Source organism: Leuresthes tenuis, unplaced genomic scaffold (assembly GCF_036924035.1).
Source record: "Leuresthes tenuis unplaced genomic scaffold, fLeuTen1.0.hap1 SCAF_13, whole genome shotgun sequence".
NCBI lineage: Eukaryota > Metazoa > Chordata > Actinopteri > Atheriniformes > Atherinopsidae > Leuresthes > Leuresthes tenuis.
In genome coordinates this window covers 33,358,960-33,375,806 of record NW_027325367.1, presented here as the reverse complement: position 1 = coordinate 33,375,806, position 16,847 = coordinate 33,358,960, and the positions used below count along the sequence as shown (strand labels likewise).

General features: G+C 45.7%; 1 protein-coding gene across 5 annotated transcripts in view; it reads right to left on the bottom strand.

Annotated features, from left to right (window-relative positions):
• fynb (FYN proto-oncogene, Src family tyrosine kinase b) overlaps nucleotides 1-16,847 on the bottom strand; it is a 64,971-nt gene that overhangs the window by 12,004 nt on the left and 36,120 nt on the right. For 4 of the 5 annotated variants that reach the window (XM_072362814.1, XM_072362812.1, XM_072362816.1 and 1 more), the window contains 3 exons: nucleotides 11,154-11,403; nucleotides 6,498-6,594; nucleotides 1,395-1,493 (listed from right to left, as the gene is read on the bottom strand). In XM_072362814.1, the coding sequence (XP_072218915.1) occupies nucleotides 1,395-1,493; nucleotides 6,498-6,594; nucleotides 11,154-11,400 (443 nt within the window). In that variant the 5' untranslated portion in view covers nucleotides 11,401-11,403. Of the gene's footprint in view, nucleotides 1-1,394; nucleotides 1,494-6,497; nucleotides 6,595-11,153; nucleotides 11,411-16,847 lie in introns of all 5 variants that reach the window. The other variant, XM_072362813.1, reaches the window with a different exon arrangement.

The window sequence follows — 16,847 nt, the reverse complement described above, 5'->3', positions numbered from 1 at the left end:
AAAATACATCAGCTCACAGAGCACAGTTCCACTTCAGATTTTGCTCAAGTCGTACCTGAACACAATGTACTTTAATGCTTTGGGTTAATGTTCTGCGGATCACGCTGAGATCACTGGGAAAGCACTGTGGTTTTTACTGAGAGGATCCATGCTGCTCAGGGTTTCATCCCCCTCCAGTGCCACCCTCAGGACAAAATGTGCATTTTAGGGCCACCATGGGCCAAGCCAAGGTAAGCACTTTCCTACAGCTGCTGATTCTTTGGCGACCCTTAGAGGTGATGTTGGGAACTGTTATAATAAATCAATGTGAACACAGTTTGTCCTCAGAATGACTGATGTGCACAGCTGAGACACAAGAACAATTATCACACCCATGTGTCTGCAATTACCCGAGTGGATATAAAAGCTGGAAAAGGGTGGAATGCTCTCTCTGGGTCGAGAATCAGATCCTTCCCCAAGTGGAGGAGTTCAAGTATCTCCACTTGTTCACAGTGAGGGACGAATGGAGCGTGAGATTGACGGGCGGATCGGTGCAGCGTCTGCAGTGTTGCGAGCTCTGCACCGACCCGTCGTTGTGAAGAAGGAGCTGAGCCAGAAGGCGAAGCTCTCTATTTACTGGTCAATCTACGTTCCCATCCTCACCTATGGTCACGAGCTGTGGGTAGTGACCGAAAGAACGAGATCGCCAATGGAAGCGGCTGAAATGGGCTTCCTCTGCAGGGTGTCTGGGCTCAGACTACAAGCTGGCACTGCGCGATGGGTGGCTTCTTGGTTTGTAACTTTATTCATGTAATTGTCCTAATATTATTCCCCGTGACGTGCATTGAGCATGTGCCCCCCCCTTGCTGTTTTTTGCTGGTTAAACTGCAGCTTAAGATCTTTCTAACAAGCCCCTGATCGTCTCTGTGTGCAAATGTTAATAACCCCGTGCGTAAAGTGTGAAATGTCTTAATCAGCCTCACCTTTTCCCCGGCACATTTCTGCTCTGTACTGTATGAACACATTTGCTGTGAGTTACACAAATACAGGTATTTACCTTTAATCAGAGTCACCCACACCCACCACCCCTGAGAGTAGTGTCAGCCATAGCTGTGTCGACTCTCTGTTCAAACAGGGAGGGACCCTCTTCTCCTGAAACTTTCTGACTTGTGTCACACATGTAAATGTGTGTTTATGTGCTGTATTCAATGAGCTGCAACATGAAAAAAAGTCCCAAACAAGTTGGATACCTTTTCAAAAAAGAAAAACTCTCATCCGACCTGCAGGGGAGACGGGAGAGGACAGACGGTCGGATCACACCGACTTCTCCAGACGGTCAGCTACACGTGGGACTATCCCCTTCAGCATAACTCAGTGTAATGAGCCACACACACACACACACACACACCACTCACTCTTCAGCTTGGATAGAGTCCACCGGAGCCACGTAATTGCTGGGAATGTAGCCGCTGCCCCCGGTGGTGAGTGAGCGAGCATCCCACCAGTCTCCTTCACTGTAAATGAGAAAAGAGCAGAAAGAGAGGCAGCACATTAATGCACCTGATTTCATGTGAGCCCACTTCCTCCTGAAGAAAAGACCGTCAGTGTGACCACTCCCTACTGCCGTCCATGTGGCTAACACAGAGTTCGCAGGGAGTCCGTCCATCCATCCACGCATAGTAAAACCACAGGAAAGATGAGTTATTTTCATGCCTTTTGATACGCAGTCGAAGCAAAGGTACATCATTTGTTGGCAGATGCATTTTTTTATGGAGCTAGGTCATCTTCTCTTTTAATCTTCTCTTCAAAGATTCACAAAGACAGACGAGACAGAAAGACAGAAAAGATTCTAGAATTTCACTTTACAATCGTTACATTTAGAGATAAGAGTGGAAATAAGCTCACAGCTTGTAGTGTGGAGGAACAGACAATGATACGGTGCAGCTGCCTCACGCCACAGTGGAGCAATGACACATTCAGACTTTCTGTTGTGGACATGTTCAGTGTCTTCCTACAGGCCCAACTCAGGCCCAACTCAGGCCCAACTCAGACCACAGGGTTTCCAGCTCCAAGTAGCTTTTCAAAGTTTGTAGAATCTTAACACGAAGCTCAATACACACATTTAAATGAACATCCTCGGAACATATGAGTGACACGTACAGAACCTAGAATCCTATTACCAGAAGGGCTAACTCAGTGGCGGTTCTACAGTTTTTCAGTATAATATACAGTACAGGCCAAAAGTTTGGACGCACCTTCTCAGTCAATGCGTTTTCTTTACTTTCATGAATATTTACACTGTAGATTCTCACTGAAGGCATCAAAACTATGAATGAACACATGTGGAGTTATGTACTTAACAAAAAAAGGTGAAATAACTGAAAGCATGTTTTATATTCTACTTTCTTCAAAGTAAATGGACTTGTACTTGTATAGCGCTTTTCTAGTCTAGCTGACCACTCAAAGCGCTTCACTACATGCCGCATTCACCCCACTCACACACACTCATACAGATACAGCAGATTCATAACTTCGTGCTTTTCTAATCATTCATACAGACATTCATACCCCCAATGATACACTGGGGGGGCAATGTGGGGTTCAGTGTCTTGCCCGGGGAAGCCAGAGTTGAAACAGAGTTGAACCACCGACCTTCCGATTGGTGGGTGACTGCTCTTCCTCCTGAGCTACAGCCGCCCTTTGCTCTGATCACTGCTTTGCACACGCTTGGCATTCTCTTGATGAGCTTCAAGAGGCAGCCAGCTGAAATGGTTTTCCCCTGAAATAGTTTTCACTTCACAGGTGTGCCTTATCAGGGTTAATTAGTGGACTTTCTTGCTATCAGTGGAGTTGGGACCATCAGTTGTGTTGTGCAGGCGTCAGGTTACTACACAGCCGGCAGCCCTATTGGACAACTGTTACAATTAATTTTTCTTTCAAAGTTATCAGTTATCCTTTGCTTGTTTCTCATCTTCTTCTTTTCTTTTTTTCTGAACTGATGGTTCACCTGATGGTTTTGAGCTTTTTCTGTCCATTTGGCACCCGACAATCAACAGATTTCCCATGATCCCCCAACACAGTCACTCACGGCCAATAGTCAAGACAATCCCAGTTCTCCGGGGGAGCGCATCGTTTTGCATCACCTGTTTTCATTAACCATTTAACCGTATCGGCCTGTATTTATAACCTTATGAATGAGATGTGCGTTATTTTGAAGATTCATCAGTGTATTAAACTATACGACCCCCCCTTCTCACCGTGGGGCACCTTCTCAGCAAGCAGGGGCGCCTGCAGCAGTTGCAGGGGGCGCCCCAGTTTCTCACACAGTGATATGACAGATAATAGAAAACCGCTTTGTGGCGCAGATCTTTTTTTTTCAGTGCGCGTGCCCCCCCCCCACGTGTCATGAAAAGATGCTGCCCCGGGCGGTTCCCCCGTACCGAAAACTACCACTGGGCTAACTAAAGACTTTAAAACTAAAATCTGTGAGTCTACAGTTGTAGATGTACCAGATCTGCTCATAATATAACTCAACAACATTAATAAATTCTGTGAGAGTTATTCTTTTCCTTCCAAAAAAGCTTCAGTTGTGTTTTGTGTGTGAAAGAGGGACGTTAAAGCTGGAGACAGGGAATTCCTTCAGTTACTGTGAATAAAGCCACGATGGTGATTGCCTGGGGACATAACAGGCAAAAACAGACATGCCTCCCTTTGTTCACAGAGGGTCCCTCAGGAGGGGGGGGGGGGTGCAGTCTCAACAGTCTGCCTGCAGAGGCTGAAAAGAACGTTGGAAAAGAGGATGAGCTGGTGTGTGGAGCAGGGAAGACATAAACAGGCTGTGCAGGGTGGGTCCCAGCCTGTCCCGCTGCCTCTTTTGTCTGCAGACACAGACGCCCTGAAAGCATCCCTCCACCACCACAAAATGAGAGAAAACAACAACACAAGTAAACAAAGAGCCTCCCCCCGTCTCCAAATGGATTCAGATCCTCTTACCCTGCTGTGACTGCCCATGAGAATACAATTAAACACAGGTCTGTGGTAAATGTGATGAGCATTCCCAGAGTGTTTATTCACAGCCTGCAGATGGATGGCATTCCAATCAAACAGGAACGTTCAGGGATGCATTCCTGTTTCCTGGAAAATGCCATCATGTACCAAAAGAACAACAGCGCATTCCTGGGAATGCCGCACATGAGCCCCGCTTGCTCGAGCATCCGTCAGTGACTTCCTGCCAGCTGACAGGCTGGAGCAAAACAGGACTTCAGCCTCTCTACCCCGCTCCCCAGCCAGCAGAGGTCAGTGCAGGCAGCCGGTGTGTGAGGCTGGCTGGAAGCAGCGAGGCGTGGGTGGAAGGAAGGAGGTGGAGAGAAGGGTGAAGATGCAGCTCTGTCTGGCTCCTGCTGAGGAAGGGGAGGGGGAATGGGCTCCAATGACAGTGCCTTCCTGCTCTGGTTGGGACCGAGCAGGGACTGAGGCGTGTGGAGGAATGTATGAGACGTCGGCTAAGAGAGGATGCTGGGTGGGTGTGGTGAGCTGGGCCGAAGGCTGAGGCCATAAAGCCATCATGCAGAAGTAAGAGTGTGAAAGACTCATCAAGAGATGCCTGACAGCTTTCCTTACTATGAATGGTGGAGACGTTGTCCACGTTGGGCGCCTCTTTACCCTGGATTCAGTCTTCAGGCTCCACACAGGCTTTACAATAACCAGGTCTATAAGCAGACTTTTAGAAATACCATCTCTGCCAACAACATACAGGTCCACTTGTTATTTGTGGAAAGAACTGCGTAACTTGGTAGAAATGATAAAGATCTTTGTATCGATTAGTGAAAACATAGTTTGACCATAATTCTTTAAACTGTTCTCAGCACAGAAGCTCTTGGGTTATTATTATCGATAGGAAACTATTATTTAGCAGTTTATTCAGTATACTATCAATCATTTGTTCTTTTTCAGCATTAACCATAGATCCAGTCATCAGACTAGAGCCGAGTCATTTCGAGTTTTTGAATCTGAAACATTTTACCTGAATAAACCATTTTTATGCTGAACTTTATCACTGTTGATGAAAAATGACAAAAGGATGCCACGCAATCCTTTCAAAGTCACTGGAAGGCTTTGTTTCCGGCTGCATACCCGATTCATTACTTTCACAGGCAGAACACAGCTGGGCTGAAAAACATCCGACTCATCACATTGAGACTCTAGGACTTTCGTTGTTTGTATTTGTGAATAAATGAGCACTTAATCAATTCTGATGTCTGAAAACTTGCTGTAAAAATGTAATGTGCACTCATAGTGCACCCAGCCAGCTGTTCATCTCACTGAAATCATTTCAAATGGAAGAAAATTCAAACGACAAAACAGTCAAAGTAAAAAAGAAATGAAATGAAGAAGAGTTAAAGACACGAAAACACTGATGAGGTGTGTGTTGGGGGATCAGAGCAGCTTCACTGACATAACTGTGGAAGTCTGCTGTGAAATCCTGTTAGACAGCAGGTCTGTCAAAACCTCATTCTGCAGACACATAATTCCATAACTCCATTCACTCGCTGTTTGTGGACTGTGAGCCCATCTACCCCAACAAACTGAAGTGAAAGCAACATGCAGGTAATCGTCCTGATTCTGTGACAACGTTAACGTCCCTCTGCAGTGCTCTTCTGCACAAGGACACAGCACAGTCCCAGCAGCCTCTCTGCCTTCTCAGATGTCACTGCACTGCTGCAGAAAGCTGAACAAACAGGTAGGTGGCTGTGGATCCCTCCAGCAGACACAAGGAAAGAGAAAACCATCCACAGGCTGAGGCCAGGGTGGTTAAAGAGCTGGCAGATGATTGGGCCTGATCCCTGAACCGTGCACACACACACACACACACACACACACACACACACACTCTGTTTTGCTGACTGGAAGAAAGACGAGCCAACTTCACTGTGGGTGTAACTGGGCACTTCCTGTTCAAGTTCAGAGGGAAGTCTGAAGGAACACCACACTCATCACTGTTGGCTGGAGACTGCTCCACCCTCTTTAAACTGTAAATAAACTTAGTTTACTCTTGATTGTCATAAAGCATTTCCAAGCTACTACTTTTGCCTCTATGTAAAAGTCACTGCCAACTCTGGCATTCAGTCCTTTACTTTAGATTCAAGCCTTTTTCCATCTAAGTTTCAACAGATTCAGCACGGCAGTCTTTGCATAGCTTGTTGACTGACAGACAGACAGAAGAATGGCTAAGAAAGAAGAATTCAGTGCATCCTGGTGTTGGGGCAGGCAGGCTGGTTTTAACAGCAGAACTTGACATTTATGGTTTTACAGCTCCACAAACTGAAGTGGTGAGGCACTTATTTTGGGCTCCTGCCTTTTCTGGACTATCAAACCAAAACTTCTCTGCTGCCACTTGTACCTCAGCTGCATTGTGAAGCATGTCCGCTCCCCTCCCAGCAGCTAAACCGAACCCGTCAACACAGATAAAATGGAACATTCATCCTGAGAGCAGACAGTAGGATAAGCAGCTGACTTACGTGCTGTTAATAATCTGGAACCGTTCTCCTTTCCTGAAGCTCAGGTCATCTTCTGTCCGAGCCTCATAGTCATAAAGTGCCACAAAAAGAGTGACTCCTGCAGGAGGAAAAAGAAAATGTATCAGAACTTTATGGATTAATAGGACAAGATTGAGCTTAAACATGCACATTAAACTGAAGAGAGTAGTCCGTGAGCTGTGCTCAAATAAAGGCAGCTCAACAAATTTCTGATACAACTAATGATGAAATTTAGTGGTTGCTGTTGTCTGGTTCTCCTCTTCATGATGCTCCAACATCTGCAGCAGGAGACAGATGTGGACTGCAGGCAGGCAGCCGAGCTCACACACTCTGTGTGTCTGAAGCTGCTGGAAGTCCTGCAGAATGAGGTCTGGCATCGCCCTGCTGAAATAACCACGGACCTCCCGGGAAAAGACGGCACCTTGATGGTAGGGCTGAGCAATTTTATCGATACATATCAATATTTAGTAAAGTATCGATTTTTCAGCAGCGAGTATCGATTTTATTTAATTCTTTTTATTTTATCTATTTTTTTTTTAAGCAAGCTTTATTGAAAAGTCAGACGTTATAATTAGTGAAAACACAATACTAATATAACACAATACAATGCCATATGTATATGGTATTTAGCAAGTAAAACAAGCAGGTTGATGATGTAATATTGATCTTTGTTGTTTGCAGGATAGGAGAGGAACCCAAACAGTATGTTTACATATGTAAGTGAGAACCCAGATGAAATTTTCTGGGAAATGAAGGAACAGACATCTTGCTAGAAAAAAAGGACCAGAACAAAGATCTTCTTCCGATTGTGTGCAGAGTGAGCAGCCCACGTCATTGTCCTTCTTATATCTGATAAAAGCTATGAATCATTTTAAAAGACACTTCTTTAATCTTATTTAATCAGATATTTAGAGGGAAGTCAAAGTCCTTCCGTGCTTTGAACTGGAAGGACTTGGTATACATGTTTTTAAATATGGGCGCCGTTAGTGACGCCGTACGTGCTGCTATGAAAGAATATTTTGATGCAGGACATGGATATGACATGATACTGGATGTGCTGTCGACAACTCACAACATAAACATGAGTCTGCGTACGCTGAAGACATGTTTGTGACGTGTTCGTTTGTCTGGCGGTGTTGTCCTTCCGGTTCAAAGGACGGACCACCGGTCCAATCAGCAACTCTTTCAGAAAATTAAGTGTATCGAATCGTTGGCTGAATATCATGTATCGGATCGTGAGATTAGTGTATCGCTACAGCTCTACTTGATGGCAGCATCTGTCTCTCCAGAACTCCAACATCCAGCTGTGCATCAGTGGTACCTTCACCCAGATGAAGCCCTCCATGCCATGGACTCTGCTGCAGCCCCAGACCATCACAGACGCTGGCTTTAAACCTTCCTCTGAGAACAGCTGGATGCTCTTTCTCAGCAGTTTTTCCCAGAAGCAGCTGAAACGTGGACTCATCTGCCCACAGAACACGTGTCCACTGTCTTTCTGTCCCTCTGAGCTGAGCTGGAGTCCAGAGAACTGGGCCGTGGTTCTGCTCAGAGCTGATATATGGCTTCCTCCTGGTGTGATGCAGCTTCAGCTCACATTTCTGGATGCAGCCGTGGACTGTGTTGAGTGGAAATGCTTCTCCCAGCTCCTCCTGAGCCCATGTGGCTGTATGGATCATGGTGGCCTGACGGTTTCTCCTGCAGTGCTGCCTGAGGGCTCCGAGCTCATCCAACAGGGCTTTCTGTCCTTGGCCTTTCCACACTGAGGTTTCCCCAGACTCCCTGAATCTGTTCCCAATATTCTGCTCTGTAGATGCTGAAAGACCAAAGTTCTTTACAGTCTGACTCTGAGGAATATTTCCTGAACTTATTGATGATTCTCTGATGGAGTTTGGCACAAAGCGGTGAGCCACGACCCATCCTTGTTGGAGAGGCTGAACCTTTGGTGGAAGCTGATTTTATACCCAATCCTGACACCCTCACCTGTCAGCAGGTAACCTGCTGCTTGGAGAAGCTTCCAAACACTGTCAATTACATATTCAAACAAGATTTTGTACAAACAAGTAGTCAGTGAAGACACTGCAAATCATTTATCTTTCAAACAAATCACAGATTAAGTTTATGTTTCATTTTATAAAACTGCCAAACTTCTCTGGAAATGAGGTCTGTAAATAGAGTAGGTCGAATCAAACAGAATGTCATGGCAGAAATGTTCATTTACTATAAGGTCTGAATTAAACAACTTTGGTAATGGTGGACTAGACTGAGAAGAATCAAAGTTTCCACAAACATCTATCCTCTGTCTACATCTTCTTCTGCCAGTCCAGACCAATGTTACCTTCATTCCCTTTAACACCTCCCAGTAGCATGGGCCATTTCCTCACCCGGCTACACCTTTCACAACACTGCCAAATAACTTGGGAGTTGATAAAATAAGAGTTTTTGGCCCAATTCTAACTTTTTGAAAACACGATGGTATTAACTGACTGTATAACTGGATATTTTTGAAAAAGTAGGAACTTTGTATTATTTGAATGAAATATATGGTTGCTATGGCTTGCAGATGGGAGGCATGGTGGTTAGCACTGTTTCCGGGTTCAGAGGTCAGCTGGGACCTGGCTCTTTGTGTGTTCTAACTGGCCCCGTGTAGTTTTTCTCCGGTACTCTGGTTTTCTGCCACACTACGAGGATGTGGATTTTAATTAGAGATTTCAAACTGACGGTGGGTGTTAACCCTGTGATGTTGTTCCATGTCTCACCCAGTCTCAGCTTGGATAAGCTCTGTTTCTATTAACATTTCCTTTTTTCAAAACGGTGCTGTAAACTAATCCAAAAAGTGAAATCATAGTGTGTTCTGAAAACGCATGCGATGGAGTGCTTATTGGCACTTTTGTGTCAGCACCAGCTCGGAGCTTGGTTCTTTCTGTGTGGAGTTTGCATGTTCTCACCATGCATATCTGGGTTCTTAACTGTTGATTCTAAATCTTTAAACCTTTGGGGTAAGTGCATGCAGGTTGTTTGCCTCTGTGTGGCCCTGCATCAGATGGATAACCCGTTCAGGGTGTCCCCCAGTTCTCTCTGCCTGATGGCAGCTGAGATGAGAAACAAAAGCTTGACTGCATAACAGCTTTACTTTGCACAGTTCAGATGTTCCATTAGATCAGCAGAGGTGGGTGCCATGCATAAACTCATTTATCGATTCGTCTCACAATCATCTGTTGGGATGCAGCTTAATTAGTTGCATAAGGTCATGGGCCTAGCTGTGAATTTCCACTTTGGAAATGACATCAGCAAATAAATCATGTGATAATCAATCAAATGTCTGGTGCAACTGCAGTGCTACAGGGGTGTTTCAGGCAGTGGAAAACAAGCTCGGCAGCTGCCTCAGATCATGTTGAAAGGGAAGGGCTGCTTACCTTCAGATTTCTCCTACCAAGAAAAAGCTAAACCCCTCTCTGCTGCTCTGCCACTGTGTGGATTTGGATTACACAGCACAGAAAATAATCCACACTTTGAGGGAGATGTCTCCTGTTAAAGTGAGTGGGAATGCTGAGTTCCTCTGAAAAGCAGCCTGGGCTCAGTCAAACATAAAGGATATCCTGAGTAAGAATATTCTCTACCTAAACAATGAGCCCAGTGCACAAAGGCTTGTGCTAATGCCAGCCGGACGTGCCTGACAGGGCTGGTCTGGGGTCTGAAGTGGAGCTGTAGCAGCCACTGTGAGCTGAGAACTGTCAGGATTATAGCTGCTATGGGAAGTCTTTAATTGCACGGGAATCACTCATAGTCTGTACTTTTGCATAAGGAGGTGTGTGGGCCACTGTGATTGTCTCACAATTATTGGTTTCCCTTCTCAAAGTTACTTGTTCTTAGCTAAATATCCCTGTATGTCAGCAGCTTGTACCGCCTTTGTCCTGACATTTGATTCTATAAGACTGCTCAAAGGTGGGAGGGGCTGTTTGAGTGCAACCACTGGCGAAAGATGACCAGCACAACCAAAGTATGAGCTGTGGCCACCGTGTAGCTCCGCAAAAGGAGAAGATCACAATATCAAAGCAGCAGTGGGAATAAGAACAAGTTAGGAGGTGTTCTATGTTTTTCTGCAGCTCCGGAGATCCACCCGACTGTCCCAACTTCACTGCCAATCAGAATCTTTTGTTCGCTAACTAATAAAAATTCACCAAGCTCACACAGAAAAAACAGAACTAAGAACGGGTCTTGGACAGAGCTTATAGAAGCAGTGGGAAGGGGAAGGCATGACAGCGTTTAACCTTGGAATAGGCAGACATGCACCATAGTTCAACATCCAACATCAGAGGAATTCATTCTTCAGGACTCACACCAGATCAAAGCTCTACTTTGTGGAATGATAGTTCTGGATTTTACTGCTGTGGATCTCAGGTCTCTTTTTCTTCTTCTATTGCTGCTCCACTAAATGAATTCATACAGAACTACACTGTTGTGGGTGTTTGTCATGAAGAAAAGGACCCCATGCTACACCGGTGCCCCGTGTCAGCAGAAGGCTTCGTCTTTCTTTCTGAATCAGATCGTCAATGGTTCTTCATAAAAGGAACAAGCGGGGACTTAGACTGTCAGTTTCTGTTCATGACTGTTACCGGGTGACTTCACAACTTCCCTCACCTGTCCCACCACGTGTCCTCAGGGTCCCAGTGTGAGAGGAGGAGCTGACCCCCCCGAACACGGTCATCCCCTGTCCGACAGGGGTGTGGAAGTTGTTGTAGTTGGGAATGGCGGTGACTCCGAAGTTAGGGTAGTGCTGCGGTGTGGGGTCAGCCCCATAGCGATACCCGGCTCCCTGGGAGATGCTGGTGTCCCGGTCGTCTGTAAGTTTGGTTGCCTCCTTATCCTTGCATTGCACACAGCCCATTATCTATAATCTGTTCAGAGCGAGAGACAGAGGACAAAGAAAAGACACAGCACAAAACTCAGATTATAAGAGACAGCAGGTTCAGGATGTGTGCACACTACTTTGGACTGTAACCGCTCAGAATGTGACAACACCAACAATAAGAAAGGAAACGCCACAATGAGCTTGACAAATGGATCAGGTGTTCAGGTAATAAATTCAACAACTATCCCCTCAGCTCGAGCAGTGGAATGAGCCACAGCTTCCCTTCACCCATCACCTCTGGCCTGGGTGGCAGGGACTGTTTGATAGCCTGACACACAGCTCGGACTGAAGATGACTCACACTCACAATGTGTCTCTTTCATGGCCAGCAGGGATAAGGGCTCCTGTCACACTGATGTCAGAGAGACTGGCCAGTGAGGGGGGGCACAGAGCAGTGCTGTCAGCGAGGGTGGGAGGACAGAGAGTGCTGATTCTATCAGAGCCCAACAACCACAGCCAACATGAGCACAAATTAATCAGAACCTTAACCTGACAGCACCAATTCAACTCCATCCTTTCTTTCCCCTTTAGACATGAAGGCAGGAGGAGTGAACACCAGCCAACACGAGCGGCGACTTGCAGAGATGAGAAACCAGAACATTCTGGTAGTGTACCTTCACAAAGAAGTAGGATTCACAACAGACTGACTGAGAAGGAATGGTCGATGCATCCGAGCAGCTGCTCACATTTTAGTGAACTCCCCAACAGGCATCTGATTGTGTTCCTAAAAAAAGAAACCAGCAGTAAATCCAGCTCCTGTCACGTGAAAGTCTCTCATTCCCTGCCTGTTCTCCTTCTCAGACAGATGCACGGCTTCCCCTCACAGCAGCAACAAATGGACGATCACGAGCCATCAGCCACTCTGAACTGAGATGGTTGCATGATTGTGTGGAGACCATCCACACAGCACAACGGGGACGCCGTGCTCCCCCAGCTTACTGCGAGGGAAGTCTGTTGGGGATGTTCATGATCTCCAGAGGTTTTTTTCAAACACTGTGCAAACATTTCATGTGACACAAACTTAACCTGTTAGCTTGTTACAGAACTTTCTGAACACATTCCCAGAGGATTCTGCACTTTACACACCGTCTCCTATAAGCAGACCAGCTTTTGCATCTGGTTCCCAGTCAGCAAAGGTATCAAGGTTAGCTTATCTTGACGCTTGCTAAACCTCATCTCTCATTTCAAACAATGCTTTGACCTGATAAAGTGGTCGGCATCATATGTGGAACATAACTCTGAAAAGTGAACATGCTTTCTGTGAGATGGTGTCGAAAAGGAAAGAAATGTCACTCTTACATTTGAATACAATATACAGGGAAGCAGGATGAAGTATGACACAGTGACACAATGTCCCATGACAATGACACGGTCCCATTCAGAATTATTCTGGACTTCATACTATGGAGCTGGCAAAGTGAACTGTAGAAAATCGGATCAGTCTCATGCAGAGAATTATGCACCCTGTCTGATTCCCTGACTCAGGTCATCATCTTCACCTGTTGCCATCCTCCTGCTGGAGGTGTTCATCACTCAGCAGTCCTGTAACGACACAAACCAGAGGTCATGCTGCACGGGGTAGATGGCGTCAGGAGGAGTGCACGCTGAGGTCTGATCCATGTCAGGCATCTGAGAGGGAAAACTCACACAAGCAGAGGTGGTGCTGCAGCACACGCCATCACAGCTCTGTCAATGGACTGTAATCACGTGTGACAGGGAGAGCAGGGGGCGGAGTGACAGCAGCGCTGCAGAGCACGTCTGCTCGTACCAGCAGCCAGGACCGACCCAGACCACTCCACAGTCTGAACCAGATTCTACCGGGAAACAAATGCATTGATCCCTCCGAGGCTGAAGGACAGTTGTTAAAGGAGGAGGTTTAACATCACAGCTGGTCTCATAATTAAAAACAGCCACACAGAGTATATTTCAACTCTCCGAAGTGAAGCCCTGTGAGTGCTGTGCTGTGAGCACAATCACTCAGCAGCATATCTGATGCTGCCAGAGGCCCAGCTGGACGGTGACCTACTGAAACAGATGTGACCGATGGATGAATCCCTCTTTTAAAGCTTGGATTAGACCCTTTAAATGACATGCAATGCTATGACACTGGTGTTATGATTCCATTTTCTTTCAGCGAATCAAACTGCTTTGGTCATGTACTCGGTGATAACATCTGAATGTATTGGTAAGGTGTCGATCCAACAGAAAGTTACAGAACAGCTTTTAAATGCATGGAGTGAACTGTGCTGCAGACCATCCTTCTGCTGCCACAATAACCAGAACAAGAACAATCTGTGATCCTCTTATCCTGTTCTTCCTTCAATCAACTCGAGCCATTGGACTACTGGAGTCATGCTGAAACCAATCTGCTTTTCTCCAAGGACAGCCATGACAGCTGCAAGCCCGACTGAGGGACTCCTCCAGCACAGGCTTCTGCAGGCCCAGTTAGGTTCAGGCTCATCACCGACTGCTCTCACATCTCTTTACCCCCGATCTCCTTCCCTCCTTTTCAGACTGCCCTCTCTGTTGATCAGTTACTTCTCCATCAAGAAATTTGGTGGAGCAGCTGTTTGGTAGATACTCCCCCAGCCTCTCTTTCCTCCTCCCACAAGATGGCCTGAAATTGATCTCAAGGCAATCTGATCCGGGTCTAACACTAGCACCCGACAACAGGCATATGTTTTTGGGCAATGTGAATTATTCTTAGTTTGTCAAATAAAAACCTGAAAAGGAGCCTAACAATGTAGAGTTCAGCTTTGATCATTCCTATCAGCCCCTTCTCCCATGTTTCATCCACTTTCAGCATGATATCAATATTCTTAGCAAAGTGACAGTGGAGTCAGTGTAAAAGTCTGCTCATGTAACACTGGATGGGACAAATTATTAAAGCTCTTTAAAATCAGCCAAAGATCTAAATATTCTAAAAGTGTAAAAGGTTTATTAAAGACGTTAACAGGAAGAAAACTCTGCATAAAACAAAGTGCTGTCCTATTAGAGGAAAGACAGATGGATAAAGATGACTGCTGAGGGGTCTGATCACAGATGCCAGCGTGTGTCATGGCGTAACCACAAATCTTTCCTATTATGAAAGGAAACATTTTACATCAGAGCACTGAATGAGCAGGTAACTGTCTCAGGTGGTGAGAGATGTGCACAGGCTGCTGAAACTAAAACGCTGAGAAAAGCTACGGATAAATCACCCCTGAAAGCAGTTTGTTTCTAATGATGTTCACAGACGCTTTGAGTTTAAGTCCTTTTCTAATAGCCGTTAACACCCCCCTCCCCTCATGTTGTTTCCAGACATCAGGCTGAAGTGCACCGACAGAGAAGCAGAGATGAATCCAACTGTGGTTCACTGTTAAGTAAACTTGCAAATTCATACTGTTGCGAGAACAAACTGTTGAATTGTCTTGGCAATGCTGACCTTTGCAGAACCAGAGAAATGTCGGACGCTATCATGCCAGCTGTGCGCACCACCCACAGCCCCTGCATAATGTTTCTCTGTACAGTACCATATAATGCCATAAAAAGCTTTGCCTGCGACTTTTGTCTGGTCTAAAATCAATATAATGATGGCACAGCTGCAGCTTCTGATAGAAACACGGTTATCAGTGAAAACTTTGTTGGAAATACTTCCTGACGCTACATTACAGCATCTTCATTAAAAGTGGTTTTCGTATGGCCATATTTCTGTTTTTCAGTTTTCAGGGAGGATGCTTCTCCTTGACTCCGCCCTAATGCACACTGTGGGGTGACTGAGGCCACCAGGCACATCACTGAGGAAACGCTGCCCACATAACAGCGCTGCTGCAGCCTCCCTGCCTCTCCCTGAACACCGCTGCTGCCTCCAGGTCAATCATGATGCAAACCCCATGTTCCACAGAAGCAGGTTAGCCAACACAGCTGATCTGAGACACATCAGGGGTTTGGGAATGAAAAAGAAAACTTGGGTCAGTCTTTTTATAGCCGACCTGGAAACGAGCAAGAGCTCCGTTACAGCTTGGGGAAATAATTCATGACCCAGGGACGGTGTCAATACAGCAAAGTAAAAAGCAATCATCACCAGGATTGATCAGCTCCTACCTGCTCTCCAACTGGGCCCTCAGGTGCAACACATAAGCAAGCAGAAGACTTCAGTTTCAGTTCATTTCAATGGTGGAACAGGGTATAGAAGGCAGAGCATCTGGGGTTGACAATCTTATTTCCACTTCTTTTTTAAAACTTTTTACTCATTTTTAAAACAGCCTGTGTCTTTAAGACACAGTTTATGATTAATTTCAGTCTGCAGCATCATCTCCTGAGTTGGATTATGAGCTGCAAGCTGTCAAAAGTGGAACAACCCGTCCTCCTGTTGCCCTGCTAATCTGTGTATCTGCTGGAGGAAGCTGAGAGGCTGAACTCAGATCACAGCAGGACAGGCCACCACTAAGTCTCACTTCTCTCCTCCCTGTCATGCAGCTCTCTTCGTATGATGTGGAAGGCAGCAGCTTCTGTACAGCCAGTTAAAATAAAGGGAGGTGGGGCCTGCAGTGGCATTATTCAGGGTGAGTGGCACATGCAGCAGCAGCATCGAGATCAGGTTGAAGAGATGAGATTATGGCAACCTAAGCATCCTCCCAGATTGAAACATTTTGGAGGAGTTTAGGATTGGGGCTGCACGGTAGTGTGGTGGTCCCGGCCGGGGCCTTTCTGCATGTTCTCCCCGTGTGTGTGTGTGTGTGTGTGTGTGTGTCCATAGAGATACGCAGCAACGTGTGTGTGCACGCATGATTATTTTGTTGTGCGTGCAGTTTGTATTTCACGCGTGACTGTCAGGTCTCACAGAGGCTCTTAGGTTTTGGTACCTTGTCTCGTCACTTCCTGTTTTATTTTGAAGTATTAACCATTCCTCTCGTTTCGGATATCTTGCCCTTCCTCCCGTGTCATGCGTCTCATTGTCTTCCCTGATTCCCAAATGTTTCCACCTGTTCCCCTTGGTCCCTCATGTGTATTTAGTCTGCGTCTTCCCTTGTCTAGTTGCCAGTGTGTTGAATTGTCTCCCGAGCTTTCGTCCTCCAGCCTCCAAAGTGACCGAAGCCGAAGTATCCTAAGTGTTCATTAATGATTTCCTCCTTCAGAGTGATTTTCTGTTGTAAGTTTTGCCATAGATTTAGTCAACTGAAGTTTTGTTTGTCTTGTCGTTTATTCATTAGTACCTCCGGTAGAGGAGTGTCTTTGATTTATAGTTATAACGTTCATAGCAACTCCATTAGAAGGAGTCTCTTTCTGTTTATTGATTTATCAAATTTCTATAGAGCCTCCGACGGTTCGGATAGGGATAAGTTTATTTGTAACATTTATATAATCTTTTGTTTTGTCCTTTCTTTTGATAAGTTTTATAGTCTCATTCTTCTCCCCACAGGTATCAAGAAGAGTGAGTTAGGA